Below are 23938 nucleotides of genomic sequence, written 5' to 3'. Positions count from 1 at the left end.
TGATAACATAGTATTGAAGGTGAAAACAACAACAATGATAAATAGTACACTAATTACACAAGTAGAAAATAAAGGTAGAGTTTAATGATTTTTCTACAAATAGACATAAAGAACATAATTAAAAACATGGAAAATATCATTTATGGTTCCATGTGGGAAACAGAAGTATTTCAAGTAATTAGGTATTGCATACAGGGGATTAGGTACTTATAAAATCATTGGAAGGGCTGGAAGAATGGAAATCAAGGGAGTTGCTCCTTGACTTTCAAATCACAGCACTGCAGCTGTAATCCTGTGGCCAAGGAAGCTACAGAAAATTATGCCAGTGTCACAGCTGCTCCAAACATGAAGAGTCCAAGACTGGAGTCTGGCTGCTGCAAAAATTCCTGTCTGTTGGAGCTTGTCCAATAGGATAATTGGCCTCTGTCCTCCAGGTTACACACAGTACATCTTACTCATAGACTCTAAATTACTTCCCAAATGAAGGGAGTCTGGGAAATAGATTTTAGCTTTCTAGGCCTTTGATACGTGGAAAGGCAGAGACGGATGAATGTGGAAATGAATGCTGAGTGCATAGGATAGTAACTGTCTTGGGACAACACTGGTAACCCACTGATAACAAAGTGTCCTTTTCATCTACTGCGGGAATACCCATTATCTGTTCCCTGTGCATTTGCACCAGAGCTTTGAAATATTGCCAAGTGGTACACAGCGGCCAGACTAAGTGTACCTTGTAAATTCCAGTAAATGTGTCAAGCTTTGTTTACCGATTAGTAAACCTTAATAACTCAGTTGGTAGGTTATAGGAATTAGCTCTTACTGCCACATGAACATGCATCTCTGGGCTTGAGCATCATTTAATCATAAGAACTGAAGAAAAGTGGTCCTCAGGGGCTAGCGCTGAGATCAGGAAAATCTGCATGACCAGTGGACCTTGAGTCATATTTTGAGAAACACTGGCCAGGAATGGTGGGTCTCAAACTTGGTGTGTATCAGAATGACCTAGGAAGCTGATAAAGAACTCAACCATGCTGGCTCATTTGAGTACGTTAGCACCCAACCTTTCAGTTTTACAATTCCCAGGCAATTCTGATGCTCACCATAGTTTGAGAACCACTGAACTCATACATTGGAAGGAAGAAGTTTAGGTTAAATTGTAGAGTGTCCTGAAAAATTAAGCTACAGAATTGTGAGGGGAAGATCCAAGTTTTGTGGGATCTGAAGTTTATACAATTTTAGGGATGAAGAATGCAAATTTATAAGTAAAAAGTTAGGTATGAAAGTGAATTTATACTTAAAATGAAAAAATGTCTCAACAAAATACCGGAGCCCTAAAGGTTCTGGTTCCTCTCCTCAGTGAGTGCTTTAGGTAGTTTCCCATAAATGCTTACGTGGAAGCCCTCCTGACCACAGCCTGGCTTCCCTCCCCACCCAGACCACTGTGAGCTCCCAGCATTTTCTTCTCCTGACCTTCCCTTCCTTCCTTCTCTGGTCCATCCCTTTAGGATATAGTTCAAGGCCTGTTGTCATTGCCTGGGTATAAACTGGTGGGTGCCTGGGCGAGGATGGGGACATTTCTATTTTGAGGGAGGACAGAATATATATTTCAATTTTGAGATAGTCGTGTAACCAAAACCCAATCTATCCAATCCTGGCTCCCCCCAGTTACTAACTGTGTAGGCTTGAGCAAATTACTTATTAATATGGTTCATATGATTCATTTTCTTATCTGCAAAATGGGGGTTAAAATATCACCTAACTCAAAAAGGACATTCTGAAGATTAAATAAGAGAATGCATGAGATACGCTTATTCCAGAACCAAGAATATAGTCAAGCTCAATCTATATTATTATTTCAGAGTAAATAATATGCATAGAATAACACATATATAACATTTGACTATTTGTGCTAATGAAGGCAAGCAGCAGACTTAATTTACAATAAGTATAGCTAGTCATTTTAATTTGGCCTTACACTATTCCTTCATAGCATATTTACTTTCTTAGTTATGTATTTGAACAGTTTTCACCAGTCTCCAGAGTTCTTTAGTTTTCTCTCAAACCTCATCCCTGCCTTAGACAAAAAAGTTCTACTGTTATCTGTTATGCATTTGGTCTTCTAAACATGTTTTCCCAGAAGAAAGGATTCTTCAGCTAACACAGGTTTTTAACTAGCTTGCAATTCCAGTGTACTGTGTTGGGATAAACAAGCCCAAGAACATTATGTTCAGTGTGATGGGGAAATGCATTGACACTTGCTAGGATAATTCAGATTTGTCTGTGGTTAATTAGTCAGGCAGTGTCCGTTTCCCCCTAGGAATATAAGTCTGGAAAAAGTTGTTTTAAAACCCAAATCTCTTTCTTTGCTCAGATTTCCATTTCTCAAGTACAGTTCTCTCTAACAAGATCTTCCGTTTAGCCACATCCTGTTTTTTAAGGCTTCTCTCCACCTTCTCTCTACTTTCCACCTCTACTTATTAACATTGTAAGGAAGCCTGGAGCATAGGTGCTCAAAATAGTCTCCATGGCAACTGAGCTTGGCAATAATAAGGTCGCCGCCATGCTTTCCATCCCTGCACCAGTCAATTTCACAAACAGAAGCAAAGATTGCATCTGGCCTCTGGCTGGCTGTCTCCCCGGAGGCATCCAGCCAGCCACATGGGACACAGTGAGTATATACAGCTCAGTACACACTTACCACCACTACTGGGAAAAAAGCTCCAAGCATGCAACCTGAGTGATGCTGAGTCACTGGTGTCCTCTTGGAGGTGACAAACAGCTCTTCCACTTGATTTCCAGAGTTCCATTGCAGAGCAGATCTATTGGGTAGACATACTGGCATTTGAGGGTAAGGATTTTTATGAGCAAAACCTTAAGGAGTACTCCCTAGGCTTCTGCAGGATAAACTAGGAAGTCAGATGACTAGAGAATGGGCATCCTTTCCTTCAGCTCAGCATTCTGGACATCCACATATCTGTCACACATACGCAAAGTTAGATGCAGCACTTGCTGTGTGCCCAGCACTGTGCTAAACAGGAAGGCACATGATCTCATTTAATCCTCAGCTCTGTGAGTTTAGAGATGATCTTCACTTCTGTTTTACACTCAAGGAAACTGTCTTAGAGAAATCAATTCACTTTCCCAAGATCAATAACTAATTAAGAGATGACAGACTCCCTTCCACACTTAGTTCCATTCCATTTAACCCTTTTTATTCCATTTAACCCTCTGCATCTGATTCCTCAAAAGTCTGATCTGACCTAACTCAGGACAGAGCAGAAACCTGTCCTACCCACCTATTATGCGGTCATCATTGTCACTTATTTCCAGTCTAGTCCCTGGCCACTTTTCTAGTGAGAAGTTGAGCCATAAGTATGAGTATACCAGGATACATCCCAGTATATGATGCACTGTATTAGTTGCCTACGGCTGCTGTAACAAATTACCACAAATATGAATTTGTGTTGCTGTAAACCCTTATTATCTTAAGTTCTAGAGGTCAAAAGGCCAAAATGGGTCTCATTGGGCTAAAATCAAGGTGTTGGTAGAGATACATTCCTTCTAGAGGCTCTAGGGGAGAATTCATTTTCTTGCCTCTTCCAGTTTCTAGGAACCACCTACATTCCTTGGCTCATGGTCCTTTCCTCCATCTTAAAAGCCAGCAGTGGCCTGTCGAGTCTCTCACATCACAACACCCTGATACTGACTCCTTTGCCTCTCTGTTCCCCATTTAAAGATGCTTATGGTTACATCGGGCCCACTTGGATAATCTAGGATAATCCCCTTATTTTAAGGTCATCTGATTAGCAACTTGAATTCCCCTTGCCATGTGTTTTAGTTCATTTACGCCGCCAAACTGCAGTATACCAGAAATAGGCTGGCTTTTAACAATGGAATTTTTTAGTTTAGAAGCTTACAGTTCTGAAGCCTTGAAAATGTCCAAATCTAGGCATCATCAAGATGATATCTTCTTCCTGAAAACAGGCTGCTGGTGATCCTGGACGCCTCTGTCAAATGGCAAGGCACACAGCACTGTCTGTTGGTCCTTCGCTTCCAGGTTTCATTGCTTCCAGCTTCTGGCTTCAGTGGTTTCCTCTCTGTTCTGTGGCTTTCTCTCTAAGCTTCTCTTCTTTCTCTCTGTTTCATCCTCTTATAAAGGACTCCAGTAAGAGGAATAAGACCCCCCTGGGGATCTGAAATAGCCTGCTTAAAAGGCCCCCCCCTACAATAGGTTTACACCCACAGAAATGGATTACCTTTAAGAACACAATCTTCTGAGGTCCATAAAGCTTCAAAGAATCTCACCATGTAATCCAGCATGTTGACACATTCTGGGGTTCAGGACTCCGACATCCCTGGTGGTAGGATGCATTGATTCTGCCTGCTACGAGCATATGTTAGAAACCAGTTAAAAGTAACATAATAGTTCTTCAAATCTTACAATTATGACATTGATGAGTTAGCCTTAACAAACCAAAGAAAGAATCAAACCTTTCCTCAATTTCACAGTAATGTGGCAATTTTAGTGTATGAAATAACAATATTCATTTTGCTAAATTCAAAGCGTGCTGGCCCTGGAGTTGATCTGTGCACTGTTGTTTCCAGCTAATTGATGGAAAAGATATAAAGCAGCTGAATGTCCAGTGGCTCCGCGCCCACCTGGGCATCGTGTCCCAGGAGCCCATCCTGTTTGACTGCAGCATTGCAGAGAACATCGCCTACGGAGACAACAGCCGGGTCGTGTCACAGGATGAGATCGTGCAGGCAGCCAAGGAGGCCAACATACATCCCTTCATCGAGATGCTGCCAGAAGTAAGTCTCCAGATTAGGAGTCCCAGGAGCATGTGGCAGCCTCCCCGGCCTATAATTTGCTTTCTAAAGGTCTGGCTTTCCAAAGGTGAAGAGAAATTGGAATCCAACACACACATACGCATACCTGAATGCAAGCATCCGGCCACATTTCCTGTCCCTATTTGCTGTCACACTTACCTGATCATTCGACTTCCTGTGAGGAAAGGATCAAGATGTTGAATCTGGGTTTAGGGGAGAGAAACATTTCTCCAACAGTTTTCCAGCTCCGAAGCTTCTGGGCTTGAGGCTCCATGTTCCTTCAGACCTAGGGAAAAGTGCGCATGTCTGGAGGGGCCTTTCCCTTCAAGCCAGACAGAGGGCCCGCGGGCAGGTCCAGGTCTCCACCTGCTGACAAGCTGCTTCTGGTTCTGTCTAGCAAGCAGCCATGACCAGCTCCCCCATTCCTCTCCTGCTATCCATTCTGCCTCCTGACAGCTAAATCTCCCCAAGCCTCCCCCAAACTCCACTCACTCTGTGGAGCCAGGCCAGACAGCAGGCTCTTTCTGAATGGAGCAGAGCCCATCGGAGTGGCCTGGTGTGGTGCACCTGCTCACCACCACTTCCTGCACTGTTGTCCTGTGTATCTCCTGGGAGGTGCATGAACCAGAACCTCTCTCTCTCTCCTCGGCCTCTTTAGCCCCTGTACTTTGAAGTGCATCTCAAGCTAGCTGATCTCCCATCCTCCTCCATCCTCAGCGGTGATGTTTATTGTAAGGAAATTCCCCAAAGAAAATAAAGCTCATGCGTAATCTCCTGCTGGGAAAGATGGCAATACCAGGTGGCCCTAACCCTTTCCCAAGATTCACCTTTTCCACAGGGTCTTCTTTGGATAACTGCTGCCACCACATCGCAGTACCCATTCCCCAAACACTCCAGCTCAACTTTGGGTAACTGACCCTCGTAGAGGCTGGAACATTTAAAACACAAAGCTCCTGTCCCCTTTACTAACGACAAGGGCAGCAATTCTTAAAGAGTGGGCATGGAACAGCAAGTCAGCATCACCTGGGAGCTTGTTAGGAATGCAGATTTTTATGCCCTTCCCCAGACTTGCTCAATCAGAAACTTTGGAGGTGGAGCTGAGCAGTCTGTTTTAACAAGCCCTCAGGTGATGCTGATGCAGCCTAATGTTTGAGGACTAGGTGGACTAGGGATTAACAAAAGACAAAACAGAGTAACTATTATCTAGTTTTTGAAGTAGATCTTGCTCAGCTGGCATTTTTCCACCACTGGGACCCCCTCCTGGCTCCATTTATCACCCAGAGCATATCCGTAGATATTGGGATTCTCTTCCTAGGCGTCTAGACTGTAGACCTAACACCTGGTTCCTGTCTACAGACCCACTTCCGAGTGATTAATGCCAGGATCTACCTCATCCTTTAGGAGGCTAGTCTGATTACCTCTTTCCTACAAGGTTCAAGCCCTGCCTTTATCTGGCTCCACTGGATATCCATATTAGTACAACCTGGTAACCCCTGCACTCACAATGAGACACGCCTCTGGTGCTCCTGCCTTCTCAGGCACCTGCTGCTCTGGGATGGAACCAATTCCCTGCATATTCCAGAGCCTCTTCTGGGGTCCCCTCACTCTATCTGCAGGTGAAGACTTTGGTCTAAGTGTCATAGAACTAGCAAGTGCCACATTTAGCAAATAAAAATAGACAAGCAAATAAAAACGGACAGCTATATAGAACATGAATTTCAAAGTCAAACTCTGGGTGTAAGAATCAAGCCCAGAGTTTGGCTAAAATTTCAGCCTGGCAAGGCCCTGAAACTAAGATAATAGTTTTTCCTAGTTTATAAATGCTATCACATCCTGTTTCTGCTCTCCTATACCTATCCTTTAACTCCTGTCCCTATCTTCATACTCAATGTTTACTGACAATTGTATACTGTAGGAAACAATATGTGAGGAATTTTGGAAGAACTCTAAAAAAAAAAAAAAGATTTCAGCTTTCAAAGATAAATATCAAAATTGAATTCCTTAGTGTTCATAAAATTTATATGCATTGGAGATAGTTTTATAAAAAAACATCAAAAGGCTAGAATCCCGCACTTATGTAATGAAGAGAGCGCCACCTGCTGGTTGTAAATAAAATGCGCTTCAGCTCAAATTTCCTTTCCCCTGCCAATCTTTGTCCCGAATATCATAAAACCAGAGACTGAAAGAGACTAACACTGCAATGTTTTTCCTCATAAAACTGTTGACATTTTTTACATTAAAATGTACTTCTAAGACCCAAATCTCTATTTCAAGAGGAATGATTAACACTGACATTTAGAGCTATTTTTTTGTTGTTTAACTCTCTCTGAACCCATGCTTGGCCTCTGAACCTAAATTTTGTTTCTGTGTGTGGAAGTAGTTATCCTATTTTCTGAAGAAACTGGATTATTAGAACTTTATTATCTGTTCTACTTTTCATGATTAAAAAAAAAATCTTGTTTACAGAAATATAACACCAGGGTAGGAGACAAAGGAACTCAGCTCTCTGGTGGCCAGAAACAGCGGATTGCCATAGCCCGCGCCTTGGTTAGACAGCCTCATATTTTGCTTTTGGATGAAGCTACATCAGCTCTGGATACAGAAAGTGAAAAGGTAAGGATTTAGATTGGACTCATTTACACTTTGAATTAGTTGTCCTTAGAATGTTTAAATTTATGCTTTTATATTCCATAGTAGAGTCAGAATTTGCCAGATAAATTGATTGGTTACTACTTATGTCAGCTTTCAGTGTAATATAAATAGCTTACAGTAGCTTTTGGAGAACTAAGATGACCCGAGGCATGTTAGTCTAAAAGCACTCATGCTAAAAACAAAAAAACAAAACAGAAAAATCCAGCCCTTCATCACTTTGTATCCACCTAAGACTGCATTCAAGAAGCATATTTCCTCTTTTTACTGGCAGCATCAACTCAACAGCCATATGAAAAAGGGGGCAGCCAAGACAATCTTAAAATCTGGCTGTGTCTTAACGTAAATACTAGCAGTCATTTTCAGTTCAAGAAAAGGCTGAGTGTCCAGATATCTGAGAGACAAATTGAGCTTGTAAAAAGCAAGAGAGGCCATCAGCCATTCGGAGATGCTTTCCGTCTTAAATTATTACCAAATCTCACCTGCGTTCAGTCTTTCTTTAGGCTTCCTGAATTTGCTGCAGAGCTGGAATAACAGGCTGCTTTTTAAGATGTGTGGCTGGCACAGTAGTAAAAGTTTTTAAATGATTTAATGGACTGCATTTACTACAATAACTTTGAAAACAGGTAACTCCTGCCTGAGAACTAATCCAAACTAGGATGCAGTTATCTTCTAATACGACAAATCCCTCACTTTCTAAAAAATCTTCACTGACTTCATAGTAAAAGAAGGATCTATTGTAGGAGAAATGAATTGTGGGGCTTGTTAAGGAGGAGAAATTAAAGAGGGAGAAATACTTTTATTAGAATTAATTTATCTAATTACTGAATAGGTTGTCCAAGAAGCCCTGGACAAAGCCAGGGAAGGCCGTACCTGCATCGTGATCGCTCACCGCCTCTCCACCATCCAGAACGCAGACTTAATAGTCGTGTTTCAGAACGGCAGAATCAAGGAGCGTGGCACACACCAGCAGCTGCTGGCTCAGAAGGGCATCTATTTTTCAATGGTCAGTGTCCAGGCTGGAGCAAAGCGCTAGGGAACTGTGACCATATGAAATGTTAAATATTTTTTAATATTGTGTCTGAATATGGCATTTAATCAAAGTTAAAAAGCAAACACTTATTGGAAAAAGTATGTAGAGTTACCTGTTTAACATTTCATGCCACAAGTGAAGATCATTCCACTAAGTTCAGAGTCTTCAGAGACTTCACAATAAAAGAACAGAAAGAGAACATCATGATACAGGGAAAATAATTATTTTAATTGCATTATAAAATTTATAAAAAATTCAGTGTACATTTTAAAAAATAAAGTGTAATTTTGTTTATATTTTTTCATTTGGACTATAACTGCCTTGCTAAAAGGGTATATAAGTAGCAAAAAGTGCTGAAATGTTTGTAGGCAAGTACCTATAATAAAACTAAACTTTTATAAGACTGGATTCATCCTATCCAAAATGCTTGTGAATGGGTCATCTTCCAGTTGGAATATGGTAGGTAATTTCTGCTTTTAAAAAAATGGGGGCCTCTTTAAACACATCCATTGACTTTTGTGGACATGGTTAAATGGTTTAAATAATTCCTACTCTGCTTCCAGTCCTACATAAGTATCCTGGCTTCATTCTTATACTTGAGCCTGCTGATTCAAGAATTTCCACATTATGTCTCTCAAACCGACCACACAAACAACATTTTAGGGGTATGGAGTGTGTAATGGGATACACAATTCTAAAGTAAATTACTCTGATATACATTAAATATTTTGCTTTGCTCTTAAGAAGGGTTCTTAAAAGATTTAATATTTTTGCACTTTTAAAAATACAATTACTCTTTTGCTGTTTTGATAATGAATTATTGTCCCAATAATTGGTCTCTTCCAAAGTTGATCCTTCTGATTTGCCGATGTTTAAAATGTCTCATGAGTTTAAGTACATCACTGTGCAAACATGATGAAAAAAAAGAAAAGAAAATATTCTAAATATTTATGTAAATATGTAAATAGCCAAAAGCATTATAAGCAAGATTGAAAATCACAAATTGGGAGCAGTTTTTGCCATATTTATTTTAAAATATTGATGTCCTTAATATGTAAAAAAATTAAAAAGAGAAAAACCATCACCTCCTAGAAAATGGGAAAGGACATGATTGGGTAATTCCAAAGAAGAAATGCATGAGAAAGAAATGCAGATTAAAACAAGATTCTCTTTTATGTGAGTTGACAATGAACAAAGACACAACTGATCTCTTTGTGGGCACTTCTTGTTGGTTGACATAGCCATTGATACTATCAGCTTCAATTATTATTTGACAATGTAAATGAAAAGTTTTAAAAATGTGTGTATCCTTTGACAAAGCAATTCTAATTCTAGGAATTTAATTAAGAGATGCAAAACCTGGAAATGATACAAATATTTAGTAGTAAAAATGTATTCATTAAATCTTGGTGTATTCATAAAATGGAATCATTAAAATTATACAATCATTAAAATTAAATTGTAGAAGAATATTACCAAAGCAAATAATTTTGTGTAAAGAAAAATTGATTACCAAATGTTATGAATAACATGGTGGCTTTTATGTTTAAAAATATATAAATATATGTGTATAAATATAAATATATATGACAAATGCTATGGAGATATACCCCAGAAGAAACTAGTCAGAAATGATTTTTTCAGATTTTGTTTTCTAAGTTTTCAGCTTTATAATTTTGTAAATTTTTAAGGTTTGAAAAAGTGTGCTTATTCTAGAAAATTTAGGTAAATTCATACAAATAGAAGCATAAAACAATGTCACGCCTGGTTTCACTTCACAAAGAACGATTTTTTTTTCTTAACTGCTAGCGAAAGCTCTCATTACTTGGGACTTGGCTTTTGAAAAAAGTTCTTAGGCGTCTATAAAAAGAATAGTAAAGTTATCTTCTTTTAGTGATTTTCACAATCCAGATTTTATGAATAACATTTAGGTCTGAAATTCTGTACATTGTGTCCACTGACTCCGTCTGAACCACGTTTCCCTCTATGGACTGTCCTGCTCTGGCTGGAATCTCGTGGAGGTGGATTTCCTCACGGGGGGTGGGTGGGGTGGTTCCTGTATCACTGCCCCCATAACCGCCCCTGGTTAAAAGGCTGGCAGGGGAGCAGCTCTGCATCACGTTCATTTTCTCCAGTTTTCCCTTATGGAGTCAGTTACCACATTCAGCAAGTGAACACAAATGCAATAAACCATTTTAATGCAAGCAAAGTCTCATTCAAAGACCTGTCCAGTATTACTTTTTAGCGCTCTTACAGTTAACCTGGAGAAAGTGCAAAAAGCAGGAATCCTTGAACTAAAGGAACATTTTCTTTGGGTACACAATTAAAAGACTAGCAGATGTGTGACACTGCATTGCAGCACTGTGGTATATAATGTGTTCTCATTCCCTACTGTGGGCAAATTGAGGGTTTTTTTAATGTCAGGTACTGTCAGATAACGCTGTAGTGAGTGTCTGCATGCATCCATAGCTCTCTCCTGTTGGATTTTATTTCTGCCTCTTATTACTTACTGCTTTATTTGTGCAAATTTACAGCGTCACCAGCAATGTGTGAGGGTGCCAATTTTAAGGCCTTCTTCCTAGAGCTGTGTTACCACTTTTTATAATTTTGGAATTTAATAAAAGTGAAAGCTGTGCCTAAAAAAAAAAAAAAAAAAAAAAAAAAAGAATAGCACAGTAGTGAAGCTGCACAACAATGTAATTAAGAACCAAACTGTGTGACACACAATTTAGCAGGAATAAGCAAAGTGTGGAGGCTGGCCTGGTGAGAACAGGGTCCATTTTAATGCCCATAGTGCCGTGTTTAGTAGTTTTTGTACATTTGTCCCTGTGGCTGGGCCATACACTCTGTGAGAGCTGGGGTGGGACTGTATTTATCTTGGTATCCCAAAAGCCTAGAACAGTGTCTTATGTGTAGTAATGCCTGCTGAACTTAATTGCATGATGATGGTGAGGTGTCAAATTTGGATGGGACCAGCTGTGTAAACCTCGAATGCCAGTCAGTGGAGTTCAGATTTGGTGATATAGAAATATGAAAAACCACTGATGATTCATAATGGGAGCATGAAGTGATGAAAATAGTATTTGAAGATTACTCTGGCTGCCGAGGGAAGAGGCTAGTAGTAGGTGGAACGGTGGCTGCCCAAAAGATACGTCCACATCCTAGTCCCTGGAACCTGTGAATGTGATTTATTGGGGAAAAGGGTCTTCGCAGCTGTAATTAAGTTAAGATCTTGAGAGAAGGAGATCATCCTGGATTATCTGTGTGGACCCTAAATCCAATGTCATCATTATATAAGTGAGGCTGAGGGAGATTTGACACATTGAGAAGAGGAGGAGGCAGTGTGACCACCAAGGCAGAGATGCAGCCACAAGTCAGAGTGTCAACAGCCACCAGAAGCTGGAAGAGCAAAGAATGGATTCTCCCCTAGAGCCTCCAGAAGGAGCACAGCCCTGCTGGATTTTGAATTTCTGGCCTCCAGACTGTGAGAGAATAACTTTCTGTTGTTTTAAGCCACCAAGTTCTTTATAATTGGTTACAGCAGCCTCAGGAAACTAATACAAGCCTCATATCAGGGAAGCTAAACAGCATGCTCTTATTTGAAAAAACAATAAAAGTAATGAGGCCCTGAGTTGGGCTGGTGTGAACAGAGAGGAATGGTGGCTATGAGAAACATCCATAGACTAGATATGAATGATGGAGAGATGATAAAAATTGATGCCAAAATTTTGGCTGGGAAAATGCTATGACATTGATGGAGGTGAGGAACTCTTTTAGGAGGAAGATGATTTGCTCATATATTTTGGAAGTCACATCAAAGCAGAGGACACTTGAAGTTATGGCCCTCAGGAAACAGACTAAACAAGATGTGCCCTAGTGTATATCATTCCCTTGAGTTCAACCCTTTCCTAGCCCAGGCCCTTTTATTTTCCTGGTTCTACCCAAGGATTAACCAGCTAACCCAACTCTAAACAATTATGGACCTTCTATCTGAGTTTAGGCCAAAAGTATTTCAATCTGTTTCCTGACACACAAAGCAGCTATTTGTCCCCTGGTCTCAACAGTAAGAAGTCTTTTTTTTTTTTTTTCACTCACATCTCCATTTCAGATGCCTGCTCCCAGTTTGTGAACTCTTTGAGGAGAAGTCTGGGTCATTGCATCACTTTCCTTCCTGTGTTTGGTAAAGTCCTTGCCATATAGTAGGCTCTTGTTGGAGACTTAACCATGTTCACCACAAAAGGCATGTTCAGGTCCTAACCCCTGGTCCTGTGTGTTTGACACCATTTGTAAATAGGACATTTGAAGATGCTATTAGTTAAGGTGTGCCCAACTGAATGAGGGTGGGACTTAATCCAATATAGTTGAAGTCCTTATAAACAAAGGAAATTGGACATGAAAGAGAAGTCTTTTGGAGCAGCCAGAAGCTGGAAGTCAACAGAACCCTGAAGAGAAAGGAGAAGATGCCACCATATGCATTGCCAAGTGACAGAAAAGCCAAGGTCAAACCATTGCTGGCAGCCAGCCTCGGAAAGCCAGTCTTTGGGGAGAAAGTATCACCTTGCTGACACCTTGATTTTAAACGTCTAGCCTCAAAACCATGACCCGATAAATTCCCATTGTTTAAGCCAACCCATTATATGGTATTTGTTTTAGCAGCCAAGAAACTAATGCAGAGCTCAGTGAGCTATCTGCTCTTATGCTAAGTTTTTTATCTAGTGTGTACATTCCTCTGGATGAGTCTGCTTTTAACACAAATTAACATCTTAAAAGTCATTTGTTAATGTAAGATATATTTAGAGGATTCTAATCTAAGGTCTTATGATTTTAATAAAAAATGAGGGGAGCTCATCATTACTGTAAGACTTGTGACCCAAATCTTACTCACAATACAGAACAAAAGGGAAAGGCTTATGTGAATTGTAACCATAAGTTTTATTTTTAAGAACAAAAAATGCAAAAATAAAAAGAAATTGGAGTAATACAGTTAACAGCATTGTACTAGTGTCAGTCTCTTAGGTTTTATTTTGTACTACGTTTATATAACCTGTCACCATTGGGGGAAGTTGGATGAAGGGTACACTGGACTTTATGTACTGTTTTTGCAAATCCCTGTAAGTCTGTCATTATTTTGAAATAAAAAATGAAAAAGAAAAAGAAGAAAGAAAAAAGAGAGCAAGATAGTTAAACTTTAAAGATTTTCTGCTCTTAAAAAGATTAAACCTCAAAAGATGTTCAGGAGGCACTTTCTTCACCTGTAGTCCTTTGTCTTAGTTGGAACTCCCAAAATCAAGGTGAAAGATCTCTGCCCTTGGAGTCTGGAGAAATCAGAATACCAAAGAGAAAAGCTGAAATGCTTACATATGCATGCAAAAGGCAAAGATACATGATGAAATAGTTTCACCTGGACTCTTTCAAAAGATCCAGTTATGGTCATAAGAGAAAGTGACCTTTGAGTTGAAAACCAAAGGTTTTCACTTTCTCCACTGGGCAGCTAAATGTGAATGTTTTCTCCCTTTTTCATTGTTGCTTGGTGAATGGAGAAGCACCCAGGCTCTCCAGTCAGAAAACACTGGGTTGAACTGAGTTGAAATGGGTTTGTTATTTTCTTGTGTGAATCAAAGTCTCTTTCCTCATTGGCAAATTTGGGATTTCAATAGCTGCGCCCTTGTATTACTTGAACACTGAATATTATAATATTAAAAATGTAGGACATAGAATATAGGCAAAAAATGTTGGTTGCCTTTGATTCATATTCTTCTTGCTCTTCAAGGCTACCAATTCTCTTGTATGAAAAGGAAGTTTTGTTTTGTATTTGTTCATTTAACGTATTTTAAATGCCTACTAGACTACATACTGGGAACACATTAATAAGATATGACACTCTCCTATGTAGCAGACAGGAAATAAGTTGTAATGCATATTGGTATCAAGATACATGGCTCTGTGGGGTGTGTTGGGTAACTAAGAAGTGAATGATCACTTCTCTGAGGAGCAGTTGGAGGGTTAAAAAAGCTTCCTGGAGAACAGAGTCTATGCTTGTCAGATGGACAGTATTAAAAGGATGTGGATTTGGGGAGCAGTGTGGAATAGCCTGGAAGGCTGCACCTGGAAATAGTTCAGGGTAGTCAGAGTTCCAGGTGTTAGGAGAGAGAAGGAACTGTGATGGCAGCCACAGAAATGAGATTGGAAAGTAAGGACCCGAGTCTGAAGGGTGTGGTGTAGCAGAATAGGTTTGTTTTTTACTATTTCTATTTTTGCTGTGATTCATTTGGACAAGTGAGAGTGTCAAGCTATGTCTCACTTTGGAGTGGCCAAATTTCTACCAATATACCTGTTCAGTGAGATTTTAGAAAATAAATCACAATTTACATTTTGATTTCCATTATAAGAATGAAAATGGAGCCCTTTTAAAATTTGCAAAAGGAAGGAAAAGATGAACAAATTATAGAAACCTGCCTTGCAACTCCTTCTGAGCTGGAAGGAGAGGTTCTGTAGCTGTAGCACTTCACCCACAAGCATTGGGAGGGTACAGCTCTTGGCATCTCGGGCAAGGAATCAAACTATTTTCTATTGGGGGAGGAGGAAAAAGACAAGGTGTTGGAGAGAGGATTTTCTTTTTAATCAAGAGATAGAGAAAACTAAAAAATATTAACAAAGTCATAACTCTAATATTTTATTTCTTTTTTCAAACAATACAGCGAGGCTTCCTTACTCTACCAGAATTGGAGTGTGCCTTTTTTTTTTTTCTATTTCCAAAGAGTTCATTGTCCCTCTTCAATTCCCTCTTACGAAAAACATCTCTAGCAGCACGGGCAATGACCCCATTGCACCTACTCTTTAGAGATTAAATAGATTAGTCAGGCAGGATTTATCCATGGATTTTCTATGTTGCTTTGGGAAAGTGCCAATTCCAGCCAAATGTTGGCTGAGACTACTTGAATGATCTTAAAAACACTGGCTGCAATATTTTACCTCTCTGGACTAGAAAAATTATATAAAGTTATTTGGGTTCAGGGAACCCAGGTCTGGAACGTGCATATAGACAAAACCTGGAGAGAAATATGCCAAAATGGATATGATTTAGTTAAAGTGAAAAAAAAATTCTAAGATACCCTCTATGAGAACAGACATTTAAAGGGTTTAAGTATGTCAGATGCTTAATAAAAAATCCTGGATAATGTGTCACAAAAAATAACATTCATGAATTTGTCCTTTGCATATACTTCAGTTCTGAAAGAAAATTTTTGAGTATCTAAAATTTTTATTATGGATTATTAATGACTACTAATAGATGAAATTAAATTTCCAATATATTTCAAATCCTCAAAATCTGAATTTATACCAGAAAGCTACATTAACCAACAATTGCATATATTAGAACTGCAGATCAAGATTAAGGTCATAAGTTAGCTCTGAAATTGCTCTGTACTGCACTCCTGTATACTTTTGACACCTCTTAATATTTCAATCTGTATTTTAATTATTTGCTTATTTTTCACTCTGTTCATAGCTGTTTTGCATACATGTCTACCTATATTATTAAAGAGACTGTACACTTCTTGAGAGCTCAATCTTTGCCTCACTGACTTTATGTCTTCACTGTGTATAACACAATGTATTGTCATAGTACATGTCCTTGTCAAAAGTGTTGGATGAATCATGAACAGACACAGATAGTCAGGAAATGTTAGAATTACACTTTTTTTTTTCAAACCAGTTTCCAGATTCTTCTACCTCTACCTTTGCCTTCTCATATTGTCTTAGCTTGCCAGGGTTGCTATGACAAATACCAAACAATGGTTGGTTTCAACAACAAGAATTTATTGGTTCATGGTTTTAGAGGTCAGAAATCCCAAGTCAAAGTGCCGGCAAGGCCATGCTTTCTGTGAGAATCTACAGCATTGCGGTGATGGCTGGCCACAGTCTTTGGGGTTCCTTGGCTTGTATCTCTGCCTCAGTCACGTGATGATGGCCTTGATCTCCTCCTGTGGTTTTCTCTGGCTTTTGCATCTTCTGGCTTCTTCTGGTTTCTGCTTTCTATTGACTGACTGGGTCTGAATTTCCTCTCCTTCTAAGGAAGGCCTCCAGTAAAATGGATTAAGATCCACTCTGATTCCATTTGGCCACACCTTAACTAATCTTTAAAAGGTCCTATTTTCAAATGGGTCCACACCTATAGGAATGTGGATTAAGATTAAGAACATGTGTTTTGTTGGGGGAGACATAATTCAACCTACCATACATATCTACTCTTCACCCTTCTCCACATTGTTCACTGTTCTCTGCCTTGGTAGGATGGCTTCTGTGGGTTCAGCTGAACAGGAACCCAGGAGGTGGTTGGAGGGGGGAAGGAGGATAAGATCTGGGTATAGATTGCTGAGCTTCTGCCCTGTGGAGTTTCCCAAAGCTGACTGTGCCGTTAAGGTCATTGCCCCTCTCAGAACCATTCCCTATACATGACAGTCAATCTGGGTTTTGGTGACTGCTCCCTCCCCTCACTCCTGCCTAACACATATCAAAATTCCAGACTCCCAGAAGGAAGGCAGGTGTGTAGCAGAGACCATATTGTTTGCTTAAACAGTATAGGCACCGTGAGTCATTCTTATCAGTTAGGGTGGTGGGAAACCTCTCGAAATCCCACTTCCCAGATGCCAACTAAGGGCCACCTGGGCAAGTAGGCCTTTCTACGTATGGCAGTCTCAGACCTGCTATGTTAACTCCTTTCAGCACATGAATTTAAATATAAAAAAAAAACAAAAACTATGTTTTTTAGGAAAAATTTGGAGAAAATCTTTGAGATCTAGGACTAGGTGAAGAGTTCTTACATTGCCACCAAAAGCACAATCCATTAAAGGAAAAATTGGTAAGCTGGACTTCATCAAAATGTAAAACTTTTGCTTTGCCAGAGACCCTATTAAGAGGATGAAAAGACAAGCTACAGAATGTGAGAAAATACTTGCAAACCAAATACTTGACAAAGACTATGATCTAGGATATATAATGACCTCTTAAAACTCAATAACAAAACAGATACTCCAGTTAGAACTGAGCAAATGACAAGAACAGCTATTTCATTAAAGAGAATGAAAGAATGGCAAATAAGGACAGAAAAGGTGTTATTAGCCATTAGAAGAAATGCAAATTATATCACAACAAGATATCGATACGTAGCTATCAAAATGGCTAAGATTAAAAAAAAAAAATAGTGACAACACCAAATGCTGCCAAGAATGCAAAGAGACTGGATCACTCATGCAATGCTGTTGGGAATATAAAATGGTATAGCCACTCTGGAAAAAGTTTCAGTTTCTTTAAAACAGCAAACATGCAACAACCATGCAACCTAGCAGTTACACACTTGGGCATTTATTTTGGAGATACAAAAATTTCTGTTCACACAAAAAAAGTACACATTTATAGCAGCTTTATTCAAGCCAAAAACTAGAAACAACTCAGATGACCTTAAACAGGTAAAGAATTAAACAAATTGTAGTATATCCATATCATGGACTACCCCTCAGCAGTTTTTTTTAAATGAATTATTAATATACATAACCACCTGGATGATCTCCAGAGAATTATGCTGTTTTTTTAAATTCATTTTATTGAGATATATTCACATACCATGCATTCATGCAAAACAAAGTGTACATTTGATTGTTCACAGTACCATTACACAGTTGTGCATTCATCACCAAAATCAATCCCTGACACCTTCATTACCACACATACAAAAATAACAATAATAATAATTAAAGTGAAAAAGAGCAATTAAAGTAAAAATGAACACTAGGTGCCTTGGTTTGTTTCTTTGTTTTTTTCCTTCCCCCATTTTTCTACTCATCCATCCATAAACTAGACAAAGGGGAGTGTGGTCCATATGGCTTTCCCGATCACATTGTCACCCCTCATAAGCTACATTTTTATACAATCGTCTTCAAGATTCATGGGTTCTGGGTTGTAGTTTGATAGTTTCAGGTGTTTACTGCTAGCTACTCCAATTCACTAGAACCCAAAAAGGGTTGTCTATATTGTGCGTAAGAGTGTATGCTGAGTTTTAAAAGCCAAGCTCAAATGGTTATATATGGTATGATTCCATGTACATAACATTCTCAAAATAACAAAATTATAGAAACAGAGGACAGATTAGTGGCTGCCAGGCTTAAGGAAGGGGTGAAGGTAGGAAGGAAGAGGGTCTGTTTATAGAATGGCAACATGAGGGATCCTTATATGGTGATGAAAGTGTTCTGTATCTTGACTGTATCAATGTCAATATCCTGGTTGTAGAATTGTACTGTAGTTTCCTAAATGTTACCATTGGGAAAACAGTAAAAAGTACAGTCGGGTGGGGTGGGGGCCCTCTGTGTTAGTCTTACAACCATATGAATTTACAATTATCTCAAAATAAAAAAGTTTAATTTTAAAAAATCAGATGGCAAAAGAGGGGGATAAAGAGAGTCAGATTCCACCTGACCCGAGAGTAGCTGAGTTCCAAAACTGATGTACAGATGATTGTTACCCAGAGTTAATTTTATTTTAGTAGATACCTGAACATTTCATAACATCTTTTAAAGCTATCAAGGAACCCTTAGGATGCCATGATTTCAGGACTAGGAAACAGTGCCATGAATAATTGAAAACAAACATCAAATGCAAACCTGATATCTTTTTTTTTGTGATATTATTTTTATATATTTTAGTATGGTATTAGCAAATATTTTAATCTGTGATAAAGCAAAGAACAATATTTTGAAAAGATACAGATTTAGGATACTGTCAACAGTGAGTTAAAACAAATGACCTTAAGCATAGTGACCCTATCTATTTTATCTCTGGCCTTGCACCCTGCTGCTCTCCCCTGTCCGCCCCAATAGTTTCCGTAAACTCACACAGCACAATAATTCCATTAGGAAATGTGACCTTGGAATTCTCAATGTGCCTGTACTCTATACCAGCAGAAACCAGATGACATCACGATTAGCAGCAAACACTCCCCAACTGCTTCTTTAAGTTCTACCATGGTACCTCTGCAAGTCCACTCTGGTTTATGAGGATGTAAGGAAGAGTTTATTGGTATACAGAGAGCAGAATCAATGCCTTCCTTGTCTTCAACATCTCATGAGTGCTTGCCAGTGTACTGGGACCAAATTACTTTATATACTGAGCAAAAGAAGAGTGAAACCAAAATAAAATGATTTTTAGGAGGAAGAGGTCAAAGGTGGAGAGAGATTGTTTTTTAAGCAGTGAGGAGATTTTTTAAAGAATTTTGTGAGAAAAAAAAAAGTATGATGTAACATGGATTAAGGGAAGTGAAGACAGGAGAAATGAAGATTTACAAACTCTGAATAGGAGTTGGAAGATTTAGGCAGAGGTTGAAAGGTATTGGTGGTAAAAAGTTTGTGAACAATTAGCCTAGTTAAATGTGACCAAGTGAAAATACTATGATCAAAAGTAGCATCTAACCTTCTAATTTCAGAGATGAAAAGTCAGAGAATCATTAGATCACCTCTCATACAATACAGTGGAGAAAAGAACAGAAAGCAAACCCCTGAATTGGAACACTGACATTCTTGAGGAACAGCAAAGAGGCCAGTGTGACTGGGATGGCGTGAGTCGGAGATAAATAGCAGACAATGAGGTCAGAGAACTAATGGAGAGGGTTAGCCATTGCAGGCATGACTTTGAATAAGTGGGGACCATTGAAAAATTGTGAGGACAATATTGACATGACCTGACTCACATTTCAAAAGAATCCTCTGTTTTGAAAATGAACAAAGGCAGAAAAAGAGCCAAAAACTGAAGCAGGGTGATTGAGGTGAGAGATGACAGTGGCTTGCACCATGGTTGGGGAACTGGGGGTAGAGAGAAGTAGTCAGTCTATATTTTGAAGGTTGAGCCCGCAGGATTTCTTGATAGACTGATTGTGGTACATGAAAGAAAAAGAGGAATACAGGATGACTCCAAAGATTTTGACAAGCAACCGGAAGGCTGGAGCTACCAACTAAGGAGGAGAAGCTTGTTGGAGGGACCAGCTTGGGGAGAAGATCTGGAGTTCAGGTTGGGCAGGTTAAGTCTGAGATGCCTGTATATCCAAATAGACATATCAAAGATACATGAGTCATCAGTCGAGAAGTGAGATGTAGGGTAGTGTGCCAGTCTGAGTGCATTGTGTTCCCCAAATGCCATTATCTTTGTGGTCTTGTGTGGGGCAGAAATTTTGGTGCTGGTTAGATTTGCTTGGAATGTGCCCCACCCAGCTGTGGGTGATAATTTTGATGAGATGTTCCCATGGAGGCGTGGTCCCACCCATTCAGGGTGGGCCTTGATCAGTGGAGCTATATAAATGAGCTGACTCAAAGAGAGTGAAGTGAGTGCAGCTGTGAGTGGCGTTTTGAGGAGGAGCAAGCTTGCTGGAGAGGAACGTCCTGGGAGAAAGCTGTTTTGAGGCCGGAGCTTTGGAGCAGACGCTAGCTGCCTTCCTAGCTAGCAGAAGTTTTCCGGACGCCATTGGCCATCCTCCGGTGAAGGTACCCGATTGTTGAGGTGTTACCTTGGACGTTTTGTGGCCTTAAGACTGTAACTGTGTAGCAAAATAAACCCCTGTTTTATAAAAGCCTATCCATTTCTGGTGTTTTGCATTCTGCAGCATTAGCAAACTAGAACAGGTAGCAATACAAATTTAGAAATTGTTGGATATAGATGGTTTTAAAACAATGAGACTGACTGAGATTAGAGAGGGAGTGAGACTAGAGACGAATTCGAAGTAGTGAGACTTGGGACACCCCAATATTAGTTAAGAAATTGAAAGACGAGGAAAAACCATCAAAGGAGACTGAAGAGAAGTTTCCAAAAAAGTATAAGAAAATCCAAGATGTAGGTGATGTCCTGGAATCCAAGTGAAGAAAATGTATGAAGGAAGTGTCTTCGTTTGCCAGGGCTGGTATGACATATACTACAAAATTCTGGTTGGCTTAAACAAGGGGACTTTATTGTCTCATGGTTTGGAGACCTGAAGTCCAAAATCAAGGTCTTGACAGGCCATGCTTTCTCCTGGTATCTGTAGCATTCTGGTGATGACTTGTCACAATCCTTGGGGATCCTTGATTTGCATCTCTGCCTCTGTGACATGGTGGTCTGCTTCATTCTCTGGCTTCTTCTGACTTATGGCTTATACTGACTTCTAGATTCCATGTACAGTTTCCTTTGCTTATAAGGACTCCAGTCAAAGGCCTACCATGATTCAATTCGGCCTCATCTAAACAGGATTTTCAAAGGATCTATTGACACAATGGTCCAGACTTAACTATTAATAATATCTTCAAAGGTACTCATTAAAAATGAGTTCACATCCACAGAAACATGGATTAAGACTTCAACATGTCTTTTGTGGGGGACATAATTCAATCTCCAACAGGAAGAGATAGTGATGAATTTGTCAAATGCTTGAATGTGTTTCAAGGAAGATAAGGACAGAGAACTGACCATTGGATGTAAAAGTCATCAGTGACCCCGACAAGAGCACTTTTGAGAGAGTGAAATGGTCAAACTCCAGATTAGAGTGGGTTGAAGAGAGAGGATAGAGGGATAGGAAATAGAGGAAGTTAGCTAGACAAGGCTGACTTGAAGAGGCTTAGCTGCAAAGGGGAGTAGAGAAATGGAATGACAGCTTGCAAGGCAAGTGAGGTAAAGAGGGTTTTAGTTTTAAGTTTTTTTTTTTTTAAATGGAAGAAATAACAGTATGCGTGTATGTTAATGGAGATGATCTATTCCATGAGAAAATTTATGATGCAGTAGAGAGGAAAGAATGGCTTGAGTGATAGCTTAGAAAGCAAGAGGGGATGGGATCTAAAGTGCAAATGGAAGGACTGCCTGTCTATCGGAGCATGAATATTTCATTTTTAGAAATAGGTGGGAAGGCAGAGTGTGGGACACAGCTTATAGTAGGTGGGAAGATGTCATTGTGGGAGTTTGTGGCAGTTTCCTTCTGAACACTTCAATTTTCTCAATGAAATAAGAAGCACAGTAATTCAGCAACGTGTAGAGTGGGAGAAGAATGATAGAAGTTTGAGGAAAGTTAAGGTGTGAAATAATTATCTAGGAAAGTTGTACAGTGAATGGACCAAGGAAACATTTTAAGATAGCTGGACAGCAAATGTTGGTTACATCAGTAAATAAAATGAGAAGAAATCTTTGTCCTGATAGACCTTCACACCATGGAGCGGACAATAAGTAATAAGCATAATAAATACTTAAGTATATAGTATGGAGTAATTTAAGTTCTTGCTGAGACCAGTCAGATGGTTTTATACTTTTTCTTCAGCCATGTTCAACTACATGGGTACAGGCTGAGAGTAGTAGATACTTTAATTTAGCCAGGGTTGTGCTTTTACCAAGGAAGCTTGAGAAAAAGAGAAGATAAGGGGTCCAAGGATGTTTGCAAAATGAATTATGAAGAAAGAGAGGACCTCAAAGGAGTGAGGAACAGTGAAAAGTTGGTAAGATCAGTGGATTGGAGGATTAATGAATGTGTTTAATCATCTGATCAATTTACCTATATTCTCCATCCCCACTTATCTGCCTTAGTTAACATGGTGCCTAAGAACACTGCCTGAATTAGAATTCTGGTTCTGTCAATTAAAAGCTTTCTATTTTATTCCATTTTAATTTTGTCTATATTGGTTCATAACACATTGTCTTATTACCATAATTTCATAATGTCTTAATATTTGGTAAGGCAAATCTCCACATCTTGTTCTTTTTAGTAGTATCTTGGCTATTTGGGAGCTTTGCTTCTTCATATAAAATTTAGAATCAACTTATCAATTTTCTCCAAAAAAAAAAAAAACAGAAAAACAAACTATCTGAAAGTTTTAAATAGAATTACCACTGAACTCATAGAATCAATGTTGGGCACTAAATTTTAAAAAATAATCAGGCATATGAGGCAATGATTCAATGTGATTGAAAAATCAAGAAAAATAATAAATAACAGAAACAGACCTAGAGAGTACTCAGATAAATGAATTATGGGAAGACCTTAAAATAACTATGCTTAATATGTTCAAAATAATAAAATAATAAAAGATAATATTGATAATTTTGCAAAACTATAAAAGAAAAATTTTAAATGGACAAATGCAATATCTGAAGTTTAAAACACAAGCATGGTTTATCAGAAGATAAGACAGGAATGAAGATAGAATTAGTGAGCTGGAAGATAGAGCAGAAGAAAATATCTGGAAAAGAAGCATGGAGAGACAAGGGATGGAAAATACATAAAAGTGCATATGATATATAGGGAATATCATGAAAATGTCTACTATTCATGTAATTGAAAACTATGAAGAAGAGAGAAAGAATGGGCAGAAGCATTATTTGAACAGATAATGGCTGAGAATTTTCATCAAAGCACAGAATCAAGAAATT

General features: G+C 39.0%; 2 protein-coding genes and 1 long non-coding RNA gene across 4 annotated transcripts in view; 1 reads left to right on the top strand and 2 right to left on the bottom strand.

Moving 5' to 3' along the window:
• Nucleotides 1-8516, bottom strand: part of LOC119534340 — a 96478-nt gene extending 87962 nt beyond the window's left edge. The window contains exons 1-4 of the long non-coding RNA XR_005217012.1: nucleotides 8353-8516; nucleotides 4990-5116; nucleotides 4257-4384; nucleotides 2699-2819 (exon numbers count right to left, since the gene is read on the bottom strand). This is a non-coding gene — a long non-coding RNA (uncharacterized LOC119534340). The remainder of the gene's footprint in view (nucleotides 1-2698; nucleotides 2820-4256; nucleotides 4385-4989; nucleotides 5117-8352) is intronic.
• Nucleotides 1-8920, top strand: part of ABCB1 (ATP binding cassette subfamily B member 1) — a 242492-nt gene extending 233572 nt beyond the window's left edge. Inside the window, exons 26-28 of one of the 2 annotated variants that reach the window (XM_037836575.1) lie at nucleotides 4606-4812; nucleotides 7297-7443; nucleotides 8312-8920. In XM_037836575.1, the coding sequence (XP_037692503.1) occupies nucleotides 4606-4812; nucleotides 7297-7443; nucleotides 8312-8515 (558 nt within the window). In that variant the 3' untranslated portion in view covers nucleotides 8516-8920. The remainder of the gene's footprint in view (nucleotides 1-4605; nucleotides 4813-7296; nucleotides 7444-8311) is intronic. The other variant, XM_037836574.1, reaches the window with a different exon arrangement.
• Nucleotides 8921-14968: 6048 nt separating this feature from the next.
• Nucleotides 14969-23938, bottom strand: part of CROT (carnitine O-octanoyltransferase) — a 154289-nt gene continuing 145319 nt past the window's right edge. The window contains exon 17 of the mRNA XM_037836571.1: nucleotides 14969-15079. Coding sequence (XP_037692499.1) covers nucleotides 15073-15079 — 7 coding nt within the window. The 3' untranslated portion in view covers nucleotides 14969-15072. The remainder of the gene's footprint in view (nucleotides 15080-23938) is intronic.

The sequence above is a fragment of the Choloepus didactylus genome, chromosome 5 (assembly GCF_015220235.1).
Source record: "Choloepus didactylus isolate mChoDid1 chromosome 5, mChoDid1.pri, whole genome shotgun sequence".
Classification (NCBI taxonomy): domain Eukaryota; kingdom Metazoa; phylum Chordata; class Mammalia; order Pilosa; family Megalonychidae; genus Choloepus; species Choloepus didactylus.
Note: the sequence above shows the minus strand (reverse complement) of the source record. Positions and strands in the feature narration are given on the sequence as shown.